At 53.7% G+C, this 15,027-nt stretch overlaps 1 protein-coding gene across 4 annotated transcripts in view; it reads left to right on the top strand.

The window, feature by feature from the left end:
• The window catches only part of NR6A1 (nuclear receptor subfamily 6 group A member 1), a 72,448-nt gene that overhangs the window by 43,309 nt on the left and 14,112 nt on the right, over positions 1 to 15,027 (top strand). For 3 of the 4 annotated variants that reach the window (XM_030286507.4, XM_072936492.1, XM_030286506.4), the window contains 2 exons: positions 11,471 to 11,701; positions 14,648 to 14,703. In XM_030286507.4, the coding sequence (XP_030142367.1) occupies positions 11,471 to 11,701; positions 14,648 to 14,703 (287 nt within the window). Of the gene's footprint in view, positions 1 to 4,551; positions 4,840 to 11,470; positions 11,702 to 14,647; positions 14,704 to 15,027 lie in introns of those variants that run through there. The other variant, XM_030286508.4, reaches the window with a different exon arrangement.

Genomic DNA, 15,027 nt, shown 5'->3' with positions numbered 1-15,027 from the left:
CCAGCCAGGCAGCGCTCGGGGCTCTGTGAGGCTCTCGCTGGTGCCAGGCCCAGCCCGAGGACTCACCCGTGTTTGCCCATATGCTCTGATTTGGTTATGGGACTTACAGGAGATGCACTCTTAGAATGGATGGAGCTATCCCATAGGGAGGGAAAGGAACTCGATTGCCTCCTCATAGAAATGTAAAGCTTCTCCCTTTGCAATTCCCCTTTCTTGTACTTTCCCACTAAGGCAGTAAAACCATATACTTCCCATGCCTACAATCCCATTTGTTTTCCCTTTTTCCTCTGAAGGCGACCTCTCTGAGGAGCCCTTAACCTCCCCCTTGCCTTTTCCTCTGTGACACAGAGCTGCTCTCTGCTGTGTGTCACCCACCAAGGAGGTGCAATGAAACGCTCCTTGTAACCGCTCCATTGTCTGGGATGGCAGATTCCATAGCCAGGCGAATAAAAATATAAACAGATAAAACCGGAAATTGTTAGAAGGATTCAATTTACAGAATGACCTATCAAACTAGTAAGGAGGAGAAAATAGCTTAATTTTATGTGCACCAAGTGACCACCTTCACTAGAATTATTAACACCACGCTCCTGGTGTGTTTAATGCCAGGGAGGAGAGGAATTACCCGACCTGTTTTTAAACCATTATCAAGAACAGCTCAGACATCAGGTGGATGCTTATTATCATTCCTTGCAGTTTCTTCCATAGCTTCTCTAAACAATTTAATATTAATTTTAATTTATTTTTCTCTGAAATAGCTGCATCCATAGTGAGTGGAATAGATCTTTTGGGGAAAGTACACGCTGTGTTTACCTCCAACTGGTTGTCTCACTGCAGTGCCTGAAAGCAGTAATGTTCACAGTACTGAGGCTGTTGAGATGCGTTAATCTGAATTCTTATCATTTTTTCAGCTGTATTTGCAAACCAGGCTGGCTCTGGCTGTGGGTGCTGGGTCTCTCCCAGGTTCCTGGTGACCCCTGCGGGCTCAGGCGCTGCCAGCAGCACGGTTGTTGGGCAAATCAGAACTAAGCCAGAGTGGGGTATTTCCTTAGGATCTCTTGGTTGTTTGAAATCCAATCCCCTTCGCTGCTGTGGTTTGGTCCGTGGCCAGCTCAGTGGTGTGGGGGCAGTCCCGGGTTTGTCCCTTCAGCCGGGATGTGCTGGGTTTTGTTGTCACAGCCCGGACTTTGTTCCTGCCACAAAGGGGCTGATGGCTCAAACTGCGGGGACACAACAGAGCCCCGATTGTCATGAAAATGGGCAGAGCCCGCTGCAGCACGGGGAGTTATGAAACTGCGGCCGTGGGTGGGAGAGCAGGAGCTCATGGAAGGGCTGCCCCTCTCCTGGGGCCACACAGCTCTGCCCACCCTGCTCTGCCCAAATTCGGGGCTTTCATCAAGCTTTTTGGGATTGGCTGTGACAAGTGATGGTGTTGGCAGAGAGTGTCCTGGGAGAGCTGTTCTGGCCTGGACTGGCACTGTTCAATCCGTTTTGATGGCTCATGATGCCACTTTGTCTCCATATTTCTGAAAAAAAGTCACATCTTTTGAGAATTCCTTCTCTTTGGAATGATGATCTCATGGCACATCACCAGGGAGCAGTGGGAGAGGGGCAGGACCTCCTCTTGCTTCCTGTGCCTGTCCCTTATGGCTTTAACATCAGGACAATAAATCCCTTGCAGGCTGCAGTGCCACTTGCCCACTTTTTGGCAATGCTTTTGGCTTTTACTGCTGTGAACCGGTGTAGTTATAAATTCTTAGGTGTTGGTTACAGTAGCACCAGGTTTTTCTGTCTTGGGGGGGAAATTGGCTGATACAGGCTAAAATAAGAACCAGCTACTTTATTTGCCTTTTGCCCAGACTTGCTGCATGGCTGTTTGGGTCAGACAGCAGAACTCCTTTTTCCTGTCTCTTCACCTGCCCTTTGCCCATTCCCAGTTGGCCTGTGATTTTACGGAATAGTTTTGGATCTATGCAATTATTTTCTGGCCTTAAGGATTTTGTATGCATAAACTGCCATGTGTATTTAATGTGAGTTTTGAATAATTTGGAAGATTTGGGTTGTTTGGACAATTATCATTTTTCCCAGCCAGGTTTTGTCTATAATTGCAGTTTCAGAAGTGGGACAGGGGGTTTGGGTTTGTTTTGGGGTTTTGTTTTTTTTTTTTGGTGTTTTGGGTCCGAACAGCAGTTGTGGGAGCAACTTTGTGTTATCTGGAGATTAAGTTGCTTCATTTCAGCCTGCTGTGTCCACAGCACGCTGCGGCTTTACAAAATAAGCACTCTGCATTCTGGTCACACTCCTCCGAGGGGTGCCGGGAGCCAGCGCAGGGCTCGCATGGGATGAAGAATGTGGAGCTCTGGGAGCAGCACAATTGCAAACAGCTGTGTCAATAGTGCAGCCAGGGCTGCCTTACCTTGGCCCTGCGCTGCAGGCTCCTCAGCCAGCCCGGGTTTGGTGCCTGTGAGAAAGGAGAGGTCAGTCCCACGAGGGTCCCACTGACACAAAACTGCACAGATTTACAGCATCAGCAAAGCAGCGCAGGGTGGGCTTTTGAGAGTTTGCTCCTGCAAATGCACCTGCTGTGCAGAAATGCTGGGTTAAAACAGGATTATGAGTAGAGAGAATCATGGAAGGGTTGGAGTTGGGGTTGGGTTTGGGATTGGTGGCCAGATCTCCTGCCCAAGGAGGGTCAGCTGGAGCAGGGGGCCCAGGCTGCCAGGAGGACACCACTGAGCTCTGCCCTGCATGCTCACGAGGTTACTTGCATTGCTGGATGTCACCAGAAAGCAATAAAATTTCAGGCTTGGGATGGAGTGAAATATGACCTCTTTTGTTGCCTCTGTGCCTTGTTTATTCTAAGCCAGGCATTTCTCAGAGCACAGTTGGGTGCTGCAGTCCTCAGGACGAGGAACAGAAGCAAACTGTGGCTTTTGAGAAAAGCCAGTTTTGAGATATCCAGACATCTGGATGACAGGTTGGATTGGGCATCAGCAGAAATACTCTTGGGCCTTCCCTTAAATGCTGTGGTGTGGTGTGAGCATTGCTTTGGGCTGATCAAACACAGCTGAGCACCAGGACAGTTTATTGGGCACATGAGCTGCACTGTAGCCCGGGCTGAGTTCATCCCAGAGGGAGACGAAGGGGCAGAAGAGCTTCATGAAAATATTTTCTGGTGTAGACACACGCGGCTGTGTCTGATGAAGAGCTCACTGTGATCAGTGTGCCAGTGGTACCTGCTTTGAGGTGGGCAGCTAAATCAGTGATGGATTTCTTGTGTTCCATTTTAACTCCGGTGTCTCACTTGTGCAGACCCCTGCCCCATAGTGACCACCACCAAAGCACGCCCGAATTCCCAGTCCTGGGGAACTGGGAGTCCCAGTCCATGCCCGCAGTGCTCTGCCAGGTGTGGGCATGGGAAGGGGCTTCCCCGAGGGCACTGACCTGAGCCTGGTGAGCTGTGCCTGTTGGCTGGTACTGCCTGTGTCTGCACTGCTTTTCACTGGTGATTAAAACTAAAAACAACTTTTCAGCCAATACTCGTTATCAGTTTAATGGAATAATTTTCATAGAGTCATAAAATCTCAGAATGATTTAGGTTGGAAATAACCTTAGAGCTCACCCTGCCGTGGGCAGTGACACCTTCCACTGGACCAGGTTGTTCCAAGCCCTGTTCAGCCTTGAACACGTCCAGGGATGGGGCAGCCACAGCTGCTCTGGGCAGCTTTTATCTTCATGCTGGGGACCCCTGGGTTTTGTTGGTGTGTGTGTTGGTGGTACCTGTTCCACACCGCAGTGAACAGCGCTCTCAACTTCCCTGGCAAGGACTGTGCAAAGTGGTGGCCAGTGGTGATGGCTGGTGGCCAATGGCCAGGGGTTGGTGGTTGGTGGTGATGGGCAGTATCTGCTGCCTCCAGGCAACGGCCCAGGCCATGCCTCACAGCAGTGGCAGCGATCAGTCTGTCGGTCAGTCACTCAGTCTGTTGGTCAGTCTGTCACTCAGTCACTCAGTCTGTTGGTCAGTCGGTCTGTCGGTCAGTCTGTCACTCAGTCGGTCAGTCTGTTGGTCAGTCGCTCTGTTGATCAGTCGTCTGTCAGTCAGTCTGTCACTCAGTCACTCAGTCGGTCACTCTGTTGGTCAGTCGGTCTGTCGGTCAGTCTGTTGGTCAGTCGGTCTGTCGGTCAGTCTGTCAGTTGGTTGGTTGGTCTGTTGGTCAGTGTGTCGGTCGGATGATCGGTCTGTGACCTGGCCACTCAGTCCCTCAGCCGCTCTGTTGGTCCGGCTGGTCGCTCAGCGCTCGCTCGGTCGGTCGGTCGGTCGGTCCCTCAGCCAGTCGGTCTGTCCCTCAGCCGGTCGGTCGGTCCGTCGGTCGGTCAGTCGGTCCCTCAGCCGGTCGGTCGGTCCGGCCGGTGGCTCAGCGCTCTGTCGGTCGGTCTGTTGGTCGGTCCCTCAGCCGGTCGGTCGGTCCGGCCGCTGGCTCAGCGCTCTGTCTGTCTGTCGGTCGGTCCCTCAGCCGGTCGGTCGGTCCCTCAGCCGGTCGGTCGGTCCGGCCGGTGGCTCAGCGCTCTGTCTGTCGGTCTGTCGGTCTGTCGGTCTGTCGGTCGGTCGGTCGGTCCCTCAGCCGGTCCATCGGTCCGGCCGTGGCTCAGCGCTCCGCGGCGGGCGGGGGCCCGGCCCCCCCGCGGGCCGGTGCGGCGGGGGCGGCGCTGCCATCGCGTCGTTAGCATAGGGCGGCCCGCGGCGGCGGCGATGGCCGAGCCGGGCTGCCCGCCCGCCGCCGCCATGAGGCGGCCCTAGGAGCCGGCCGGGGATGAAGCGGGACTCGACCTGCATGGAAGGTGAGCGGGGCCGGGCCTTTGTCCGGGCGGTGCCGCCGGGGGCTGCGGGGCCCCGGGGCCGCCCCGTCCGGGCCGCGGCGTGCGGGGCTCGGGCCGCGGCGTGCGGGGACGAGGAGCCGTGGGGGCTTTCCCCTTTCCTGCCGTTTCACGGCTCCCGGGGCGCGGGGGCCGGGCAGCGTAGCCCTGGGCTGCGAGCAGGATTATGCAATTTAAAAAAAAAAAAAGGGCATTAGTTTGTTTTGTGGCTTGATGTGTTTATATTTTAAACTTCCTAATCCCTCCGACCATCTGGAGGAGCTTTTTTTAGTATCGGTAATTACGGATAGTATCGGGGTCACGCAGGCGCTTGGTAGCGCCCGGCCGCCCTCCCGGGACCGGCGCTGCTCCCCCCGCCCGGTATTTGCAGCCTTTTTTCCCCTCCGGGACTGAAGACAGCGGTAAAGCTCACCTTCCGAGGGAGGATGAAATATTTCAGGAGAGAACGTTGCGTGTTTGGTAACCCACTCTTTCAGTTGTGCCCAGGCCCTGCTCCCGCAGCCCGGACTGCTGGGGGTGGGGTTAGTTCCAGATTTTCTTAATTCAGCATCCTTCTCAGTGGTTGCACATCTAGACAGCTTCAATAGGGCCAGGAGAATAGGTTTTAGGGCAGGTAAGTCAGGGCTTCATCTTACCGCTTTTTAATGTACCAATTAAAAAAACCAAACCAGTGTAACCCAGTCGTTAATTCAGAGCGTGCCGGCCGCGCTGGAGCCAGGGCAGGACCGCGCACGGAGCTTTATTTTGCTAAAATTGGATCAGCGAAAGTTGATCGCTCGAGAGGGCGACTGAGCTCGGAGTCGGTCTGTGAGCGTGGGCAGCGACCGAGACCCTCGTGCGTGTCCCGGCCGCGGTCCCGGCCAGCGGGCACATTTTGTTATGCGGGCTTTTGTTCCAAACTCTTTGTGCAACAACTGGCTGGAGCGAAGGATCCGTCCTCTCCCCGTCCCCACAATGGAGCGGAGCGGGGCGGGGGTCCCGCAGCGCCCCGCGGCCCTCGGCAGCCCCGCCGGGACGTGTGGGGCGCGGGGCCGGGCTCGGGGTGAGGCAGCGGCGGGGCCGGGGCTCCCCTGCCCGGGAGAAGTTGCATTTCACAGATGAGTTTTTGATATGCAAATGGAGATGTGTCCCAGGCAGGGGAAGGGTGATGGGTTTCATCAGCTGCACGCTCCGAGAAGGAGCAGCTGATGATTTCTGGGTGTTTTAACGGGGGTTTTCTTTTGATTGAACTCCTCTTGGGCAGAAACAGAATCAGGGTGGAATAAGACCGTGAGTTTGGGATTTCATTACTGGAAAGGGAGAGTAGTGTGAGATGCGCTGGCCATTCCTCTAGTGTAGCATTTCTCCTCTTTTCTTTCCAGTACTCACTTGCTGCTTTTTAAAATGAGACTCTCTGTGAGTAGAACATCTTTTTACAGTACAGGGAATAAGGTTGCAGGTTTCCTCTTTCTTTCCCCTCCTGTATTATGATTTTTTTTACAGGAGGCTTGTCCATTTAAATTAACCTTTCTCCCAGCTGGGCACACAAATGTTTTTGTTTTAGTTCACAGAGGGTTAATTCTATTCAGCTCTCACCACGGCCGGCCTGATCCGGGGCAGCACAATCTGCTCTTTGAGCCGGGCTGGCCAGGCAGGACGCGGAGCCCTCGCCCGCCTCCAGCGTGGGGCTGGGACCCCCATCTGCGGGGTCGATGGGGAGCAGGAGCGGGACGCCCCGGCCCTTTGTGCGCCGGCCGCGGGCTCTGCCGCCGAGCCCGCTGCCGAACCGAGCAGGGGCCAGCGCACAGAAAATTTAATCCCTGTGTTCATCGATTATAAGTTAAAAAAAAAAAAAAAAAAAAGGCCCCTGAAGCAAAGGCGCCTGGTTTGGGGGTGGGCTTGTTTGGACAATGCAGCGCTTCACACTGAGGGGGGAGTTCCTCCAGTTCTGCGGCTTGAATTTCACAGGATGGTTTTCTTGAAACTAAAAATTGACAATGAAAAACATCCTTAGGAAAAACAAGGGAAAAAAACCAAAACAAAACAAAACCAACACATTTGTACATTTGTTTGTGTTCGAGGCATCACCAGAGGCGAGAGGAGAGTGAGATGCGGTTGGGATTTAAGTAACACATGTGTGAGATCTCCCCCTCCGCCCCCCTCCCCAAACAGCTGGTATTTAGCAGCTTGAGATTTAAACCCAGCTAAAGGGTGCTGCGGGGGGCTGCGATAGGGTCAGTTAATCAAGAAGCAAAAAACTGGCACACAGCTGAAAAGATGTTAAATATACTAATGAATTGCAGTGCTGAGTGTTGCCTGTAATTTTTTCTCATCTGTAAAATATTTCCTTGGCTGTAAATTCACGTTCTGTTGTATAAATGGGAAGTTTTGCCCGTAGCAGCTTTTTTCGTTGTCCCTCTTGCTTTCCAGCCAGGCCAAATCCAAGCACCGTCTGCTCTGGGATTTGGGTGAGGGGTTGTGCCTTCACTTTTGGCCTTACTTTTGGAAATAAAGCCTTTGTTTCTCTTCCATCGTAAAGCCCCACTATGGAAAATCCCCCAAGCCGGCTGCACCAACACGCCGCCAGGTTTCCCAGGTAAATCTCACCGGGAGCTGGAGCTGCTGTAGAGTTCCAGTTGGGTCTCCAGGGCTGGGTGTGAGCCCCCCGCAGCCTGGGGACCCGCAGCCAGCGCCTGGTCCCCTCCCGGAGTGTGGCACAGGTGGGAGCAGTGACAGGGATGTGCTGCTCTGCGTCCCCATGCTTCAGTTTATTTGCTGGGTATTTTGGAATCTCATTCACGTGCCGTAGTGCTTTCTGCTTGGGTCTTTGCTATGTGCTTCAGCAGGATTGTAAGATATTTCCTTTTGGAATTTCACAGGAACTTTCTTTTAAAAATTATTGAGACTGCTCATTTTACTGAGGGCAAAAGGTAGATTCTTGAAAAATATAATGTATTGCTTTTACTGTTTGTCTTATAAAACATAGGTGAGGAGAGGTTTTTTTCTCTTTTTTACTCCATCTTTTGTGATCCTTGTGTAACATCATCATATTCTTGGAGAATTTACATTGTATGTGGTATGAAACCTACCATGACCTCTGAAAACAATACATCCTTTAATGTGGCTTCGGGGAGGGGCTAGCAAGGGAGTAGCCATAAAAATCTTCAGGGTTCAAGATGAGGTTGAGATTTTTGTGAGTGCTTTTGTCGTAGCAGCAACTGTTTGATTTAGTGGCCCCTGCTACAATGGGTTGGGAGAACAAAGCCGGAATATCCCGTGTATGAGTTAGTTAAATGTGAGACCCATCGGGAAAATTTGGTAGAGGGGTAGGGGGAAGCTTCCTCAGCTCTCTCTGAAATAAAACAGGTATTTAAAAAAAAATTCTTACCAATTGCTTTGTGCCCTAATCTGTGTTGTCTTGTGTAGCGTTTGAAACCAGAGGAATCAGTGAGATGAGAAGTGACAGAGACAGGGAGGGGGGAGGGCTTATTCACTTAAAAATCTGTTCTGATATTTTAGTGAAATTTCAAGGTTAAGGGACTTCAGAGCACCCTCAGTGCAAAACTGCTTTAGATTTGCTCGTGCTTTGCCATTTCTGTGAAGTTCTCTGTGGTTCTCTCCCATCCTTCACCCACACATTAGTGGGGTGAAAAGTGGCAAAGGTCGGGAACAGCAAAGCCGTGGGCACAGAGCAGCAGCGTGGGCCTGGCCGTGGTCCCTGCAGGGTTTTTTAGATATCTAAACCCCTCTGGAGGACATAACTTTGCATCTCGCAGTAGTCCGTGGGGAGCACGGACCCTCGGCGGTCCCGGGTCTGTCTTTGTTCCCGGGGTGAGCCGCGGCTGTAACCGGGGAAGGCGGGGGCAGTTCGTGCTGGGCTGTGCGGGTCCTGTGCCAGGGCCGGGCACACCGTGTCCCCTGGGCTGGGGACATGGGCATGGCGAGGGGAGGGCTTTAATCGCTTTAACCCCCCGGGCTCCCCACGCTGCCTGGGCTCTATTCTTCCCGCAATAAAGCCGTGCCTGGAATGAGCCTGAGCCCTCCGTGCCATGGGCTGCCCGGCTCGGGAGGAGCCCCGGGGCCGTGTCCGCCTTTGGCCGTGCTGGGACCCGCTGGGTCCGGTCCTGCCCGAGCCCCCCGAGCCCCCCGAGCCCGGGATTCACGGCACGGGGAGGGCCGGGAGCTAAACCGGGCTGAGCTCAGCCCTGCGGATAGAGGACTCCTCTGTCCGGGCTAATCCCCGCGTTTATCAGATTGCTGAAGGTGGAGATTATGCACTTGGTGGCTACAAAGTCATGTTTAGCTGCCTCCCTTCAGAGATGCTCAGATAGCCCCACTCCTGATCTGCACCCACATTCCTTTGGGTTCAGCACATACCTGAGGTGGTCTGTCATGTGAAACTGGGAATGTTTTGGTGCAAATGAGGAATGATTCTTCGCTTAAAGTCTGTATTTCCTTTGTTCATCCCTTTATTTTAACGTTTTGTAACAGTGAAATTTGCAGAACGGTGCAAATGTGCATGCTATGCATGGCAAACCTTTTAGAGATTAACACAGATTGGTTCTGGTTTCTACTGGGTTTAAGCTCTGGAGAAAGCTGCTTGTGAGCAGGAGCAGCTGGTTTAGATTTTTGTTTGGCTTGTGTAACTGAAAACTGGTTTAATTTCTGGTCCCAATACATTTGGCTCATTCATTTCTCTTGCATTCACATGTGCTGCAGTAGTAAGAAGCTCCACCCTGGTTTGTCAGCTTGCTTGGGCTTTACTGAGGCTAGAGAAGACTTCACTGTGACTCTGCTGCTCTAAAAATCCATCCTGCAGATAAACACCTTTGTCTCAGAAAACCCTTGCTCAAATCTAAATGAGGAAAGTCAGTGCTGTGCCAAGGCTGGGGAGGGTCTGTGTCCAGAGAGGGGCGGTGGGTGTGGGCAGCACCCCAGGCACGCTGTGGCTTTGTGCAGCTGTGTCTGCCCAGCCTGAGCTCCCCGCTGGCTCCCAGGCTGGGCGGTGGGCACGGGAAGCTGCCGTGCCCTGCTCCATGCCCTGCTCTGTGCCCTGCTCTGTCCCGGGCAGCCACAGAGAGCCCGTGCCACCTCCTGGGTCCTGCCTGGGCCGTGGGTGTTTCTGCCCCGTGGGCAGTGGCCCTGCCCTGCCTTCAGGCCATGGAGCCCCAGAGACAGCCTGGTTTAACCTGCATCCCCAGGAGGGTGTGATGAGTGAGAAGCAGCAGAGTGGTTCCTTTCTCTTCTCAGGGCCTGCCTCAGCCAGGGTGATCTTGTCATCTGGATAGTGCCTCTTTGGCAGCTGGGAAAGCAACCCCATGGAGAATACTGGAATACTGCAGATTCCTGTGTCCCTGAATGTCTTCGAATAGCTCCTACCTTTGCAGTGCAGATCTGTTTGCAACTGTTGGGAGTTTAATGGGTTAAAACACAATATGGGGACTGGGGGCAGCTTGGCCTGGTGTGCAAGGGGTTAAACTGTTGAGCTGTGAAACATCTGCTACAGGAAGAGCTGCTGGTGCAACTTGCTGGCATTATTTTAAGCATAGCTGACTTGGTTGAAGTGAGGTTTAGGCCTCCCTGTGCAGTTTGAGGTGATGAGACTCTGGGTGAGCTGCCTGGGTCTCTTCACCCTCGTTTACGTCTTCCTTTCTGTTTGTCATCCCTGTCTGGACATCTCACCGAGACGAGCATCATCTCTGCTCTCTCCCTCAGGCGGTGGTAGAGTCTTAAAATACTGAATTTAATGTGACAGCTCCTGTTGCGGAGAGCCCTGAAATTTACATTTTTAGTAATCCAAAGGCTTTTCAAAGATTTGGAGAAGGATCAGTAAAATCACGTGGCTGTGGCTTAGCTGTAGGATGGTTTCTGTAAGGATGTTCTCTTGGGTTCTGGGCGGTGGCTCGTGCCCCTGGAGTCTGTGAGATGTGACAGGATTTCACAGGCACTGGTGTCTGCCAGGCTTCTGAATTTGCACACCCTGCTCTGTGCAGCTGAGGTGGGACACTTCAGAACCATCTTTTCCCCATTGGAGTTTCTGTCCCTCTCTGCTAAGAACAGCAGGAAGGTCCATGGAGGTGCTGGGGAGAGCCCCAGGGGACCTGCCTGGCAGTGGGGAAGGGAAGGATGGGGCTGCCCCTGTGGGATGGATCCTCGGGGGAAGGATGGGGCTGCCCCTGTGGGGTGGATCCTCAGGGGCTGCCCCTGTGGGATGGATCCTCAGGGGAAGGATGGGGCTGCCCCTGTGGGATGGATCCTCGGGGGCTGCCCCTGTGGGACAGATCCTCGGGGGAAGGATGGGGCTGCCCCTGTGGGGTGGATCCTCAGGGGAAGGATGGGGCTGCCCCTGTGGGATGGATCCTCGGGGGAAGGAGGGGGCTGCCCCTGTGGGACGGATCCTCGGGGGAAGGATGGGGCTGCCCCTGTGGGATGGATCCTTAGGGGATGGAGGGGGCTGCCCCTGTGGGGTGGATCCTCAGGGGCTGCCCCAGTGGGGTGGATCCTCAGGGAAGGATGGGGCTGCCCCTGTGGGATGGATCCTCGCCGTGGCTGCCCCTCAGTCGGACCGAGCTGACAGAAGCGCGGGTTCCTCCTCAGCTTCCCTCTTGCCTTGCAGATGAGCGGGTGGATCAGCGAACCTGCCTGATCTGCGGGGACAGGGCCACGGGGCTGCACTATGGCATCATCTCCTGCGAGGGCTGCAAGGGCTTCTTCAAGAGGAGCATCTGCAACAAGCGCGTGTACCGATGCAGCCGGGACAAGAACTGCGTCATGTCCCGCAAGCAGCGCAACAGGTGCCAGTACTGCCGGCTGCTCAAGTGCCTCCAGATGGGCATGAACCGCAAAGGTAACGCCAGGGGCTGGAGAGGGGACAGGGCCACCACGGGGCTGCCCCTCCCTCCTCTTGTACGGCAATTCTGCCTCTGAAAAACCCAGCAAAAAAACCCAAAACTTCAGCAAAATCGTGCATGGATTAAAAATTATGTACAGATACTAAGTTCTGAGCTTCTCCATTCCTGTGTGGAGGAAAAAGCTGTATGAATTGAAAGCACGTATAAATTTTGAGAATGTTTGTATTTACACTGAGCAAAGTGGTCACTTTTTCCATGCTTCAATCTACTAACGAGGCAAAAATTAAAGCAGTTAAACAGGTTTTTAGAATGCCAAGGGATCTTACCTGTTTGCTGTCATGAGGTGTGAGGGTTTTCCTGACCAGCGGCTCTGGCTGGAGCAGTTGTGGTCTGGGTAAGGGACAGCCACCCCTGACCCACACGTGTGCAGGTGATGGAACGCTGTGGTGGCACCTTCAGGATGGACAGGCTGAAGTAACTCAGAAATTAGTAATAAAGAACAGGCTGTGGTTGATTTTGGTGTCAGGTCTCCACTCCTCACTCCAGTCTTTCACGTGTTTAACCTCTGGCATTGCTGTTACCCGTGAAAAGCAGGATTCCTGGCTTTGGTGGCACAAGTGGGAGCTGGCTGTGTGCCCTGGCCGTGCAGTGAGGCAGGGCAGTGGCCACCCCGCTTGCCACAGCCCAGTGTCACCTCACGGCTTTAGCTGGGGCTGCTGCTGCCCTCTGGGCCACCACTCACGCAAAAGCCGCCTGTGAAAGGCACCAAAATGTCGTAAATTCACTGCAAATCCACCGGGATCTGCTTTAGAAAATGCATCGGGGCCGAGATGGGAGAGCTGTGAGCAGGGGGTGCGCTGTGGGTCTGGGGGCGGCTCAGAGCCCCTCACCGGGGGTTTGGGGGTGCGCTGTGAGTCTGGGGGCGGCTCAGAGCCCCTCAGCGGGGGTTTGGGGGTGCGCTGTGGGTCTGGGGGCAGCTCAGAGCCCCTCAGCGGGGGTTTGGGGGTGCGCTGTGGGTCTGGGGGCAGCTCAGAGCCCCTCAGCGGGGGTTTGGGGGTGCGCTGTGGGTCTGGGGGCAGCGCGGGTTCCTCACCTGGGGGCGGCTCTCACCTGCGGGGGCGCAGCGCCACCTGCCGGCCGCGCGCCCGCCCCGCTCCCTCCTTCCTTCTCCTCTTTTCCTCTTCCCTTCCTTCTCTTTTCCCTTCCTTCTCCTCTTTTCCTCTTCCCTTCCTTTTCCCCCTTTTCCTCTCCTCTTAATTTTCTCTTTTCCTTTTTCTTCCTTCTCCCAACAACTGCATGAATTTCACTCCCCGCTGGTGTCTCTGCCATGGCCAGGGAGGCTGCAGGCAGCCCTTAAGGTCCTCAATAATTTTTAAATTCAGCTAAGGGGCAGAGCTTAGCATTGGTAGGAAAACCAGCTTTGAGGAGACTGGCTGTCATGCAGCCCAGCCAGGACCAGCACCAGGATGATATTCCATCTGTCTTTGGGAACCATTCTTGAGGCCTTTTTGATGGACCACCAGCAAAAACATTCCTACATTTTGTTGCAGGTGTAAACTATTGTCTGCTAAAATTATGCTTTGAAATCAAAAGACCAAGATAATTTATGCCCATAAGGGCTCATAATGGAATGAGCAGCAGGGAAGCTTCTAAATCACAGTTAGTGGTACAATATCTTGGAAAATGAGAAAAATTTCCCCAGAATTCCTGTAGTTACAGTAAGTTAAAAAAACCTAAAGGGGGTAACAGCTAGCTATGACAGCTTTTTTTACTTTTCTTTTTTTTAAAGTGAGAAGCTGCTATTTTTTTTTAAGAGCTTTCATCGGAACTGAACAGCCAGCGCTGTGCATTGCTCGGGTTGGGGTTTGGGCAGGCACAGTTCAGGTCCCCTGGCCCTCTGCTCTGCCCTGCTGAGGCACTCCCTGAGCTGCAGGAGCAGCCTCGAGGCACACGGGAAGGATTTGAGCTGAGGCTATCTCAAACCAAGCAGCGGCGTGGCTTTTCTGGGACAGAACCTTTTGCTGAAATGTTGTGCCATTTTCTGCTCCGGGAGGTTCTCCTGCAGCCCCTGTGCCAAGCAGGGTGAGGCTGTGCAGCAGCAAGGTCACCGTGCAGCTGGGGAGAGCCTCCTGCCAAGCCTGCCCAGGGAAAGAGATGGGGCCCTGATAAACGGGGAGCAGGGCTGCCACTGGCTCTGCAGAGAGAGGCAGAGGGAAGGGCAAGGAACAGAAACTGCTCCAGGTACATCCCCTTAGCTGGATTTCACTGCAGCTCCCTGGAAATTGATTAAAGAGCCTTAAAAATGCAGCTGAGAAATGAGGCTGCCCCTCTGAAATGCAGCTGTGCAGCTCGGGATGGTAATTTGAGTTTCAAACAGTGGCTTTGCACAACCAGCAGGGTCAGACCAGCATCTCCCCTCTGTTTTCTGTGGTGGCTGTAGGAGATGTGAGCCTCTGAAGGGAGAGCAGTGCAGGGCTTTGTGTCCGTGTTGGTGGCAGCACTGGTGGTGCTTCATGGGGCTCTGGGTGGTGGCGTTGGATGTGCTGGCCTCCACATCTCATTTTCCAGCAGTCCTGGGCATTCACTGGGTTATTTCCAGGGGTTAGATGGGGTTCCTTCCGTGTGCCACTTCTCAAATGATGCTGGAATTAATTGTGGTAAAGGATTGCTATTTCTTCATTACCTATCACTCAGGGAGCACATGAAGAAACTAAAATCCTTGAGTAATGCTTGTAGGCCTGTTGATATGTCTGTGCCTTTTGGGGTGAGAACCATGGTGTGTGCTGCTCAAGCACTGGAGGTTTCTCTGTAAACTTCTTTAATGAAAAAAAAGAATCTTTTAATGTATAAAAATTTCTTTCAACATAAAAAGGTATCTGCTTATGTACTGTGGGAATGCCTGGCAGTAGTGTTCCTCACTGAGGTTCGGTTGTATCTTTCAGCAATCAGGGAGGATGGCATGCCAGGAGGCAGAAACAAAAGCATCGGACCTGTCCAGGTGAGCACGTGTGGCTGTCCCTCTGTGGTTCTCTTCAGCCTTTGGTCCCCTGGCCAAGGCTGGGCTGGGCTTGGTGGAGCCTCCATCACCCCTGGCCGTGCCTCCTGCTGGCGTGGCAGGGCTCTGGCTCTGTCAGAAAGGCGTCAGGAGCTGTAGATTGGTGGAGCTGGGTGCTGCCTGTCCCTGGTGCTGCCTGGACACACGGACAGGCTCGCTGCACCCGTCCTTTGTGAGCCACACAAGGACGTCTGTCCCTCCATGCCTCCCGTAAATCTCGGTCTGCTGCTGCAATCCCTTCAGCTGTGCAAGCAGGGCACCAGTAAA

The sequence above is a fragment of the Taeniopygia guttata genome, chromosome 17 (genome assembly GCF_048771995.1).
Source record: "Taeniopygia guttata chromosome 17, bTaeGut7.mat, whole genome shotgun sequence".
NCBI lineage: Eukaryota > Metazoa > Chordata > Aves > Passeriformes > Estrildidae > Taeniopygia > Taeniopygia guttata.
The sequence above is the reverse complement of the archived record's forward strand: the minus strand, read 5'-3'. Positions and strand labels throughout refer to the sequence as shown.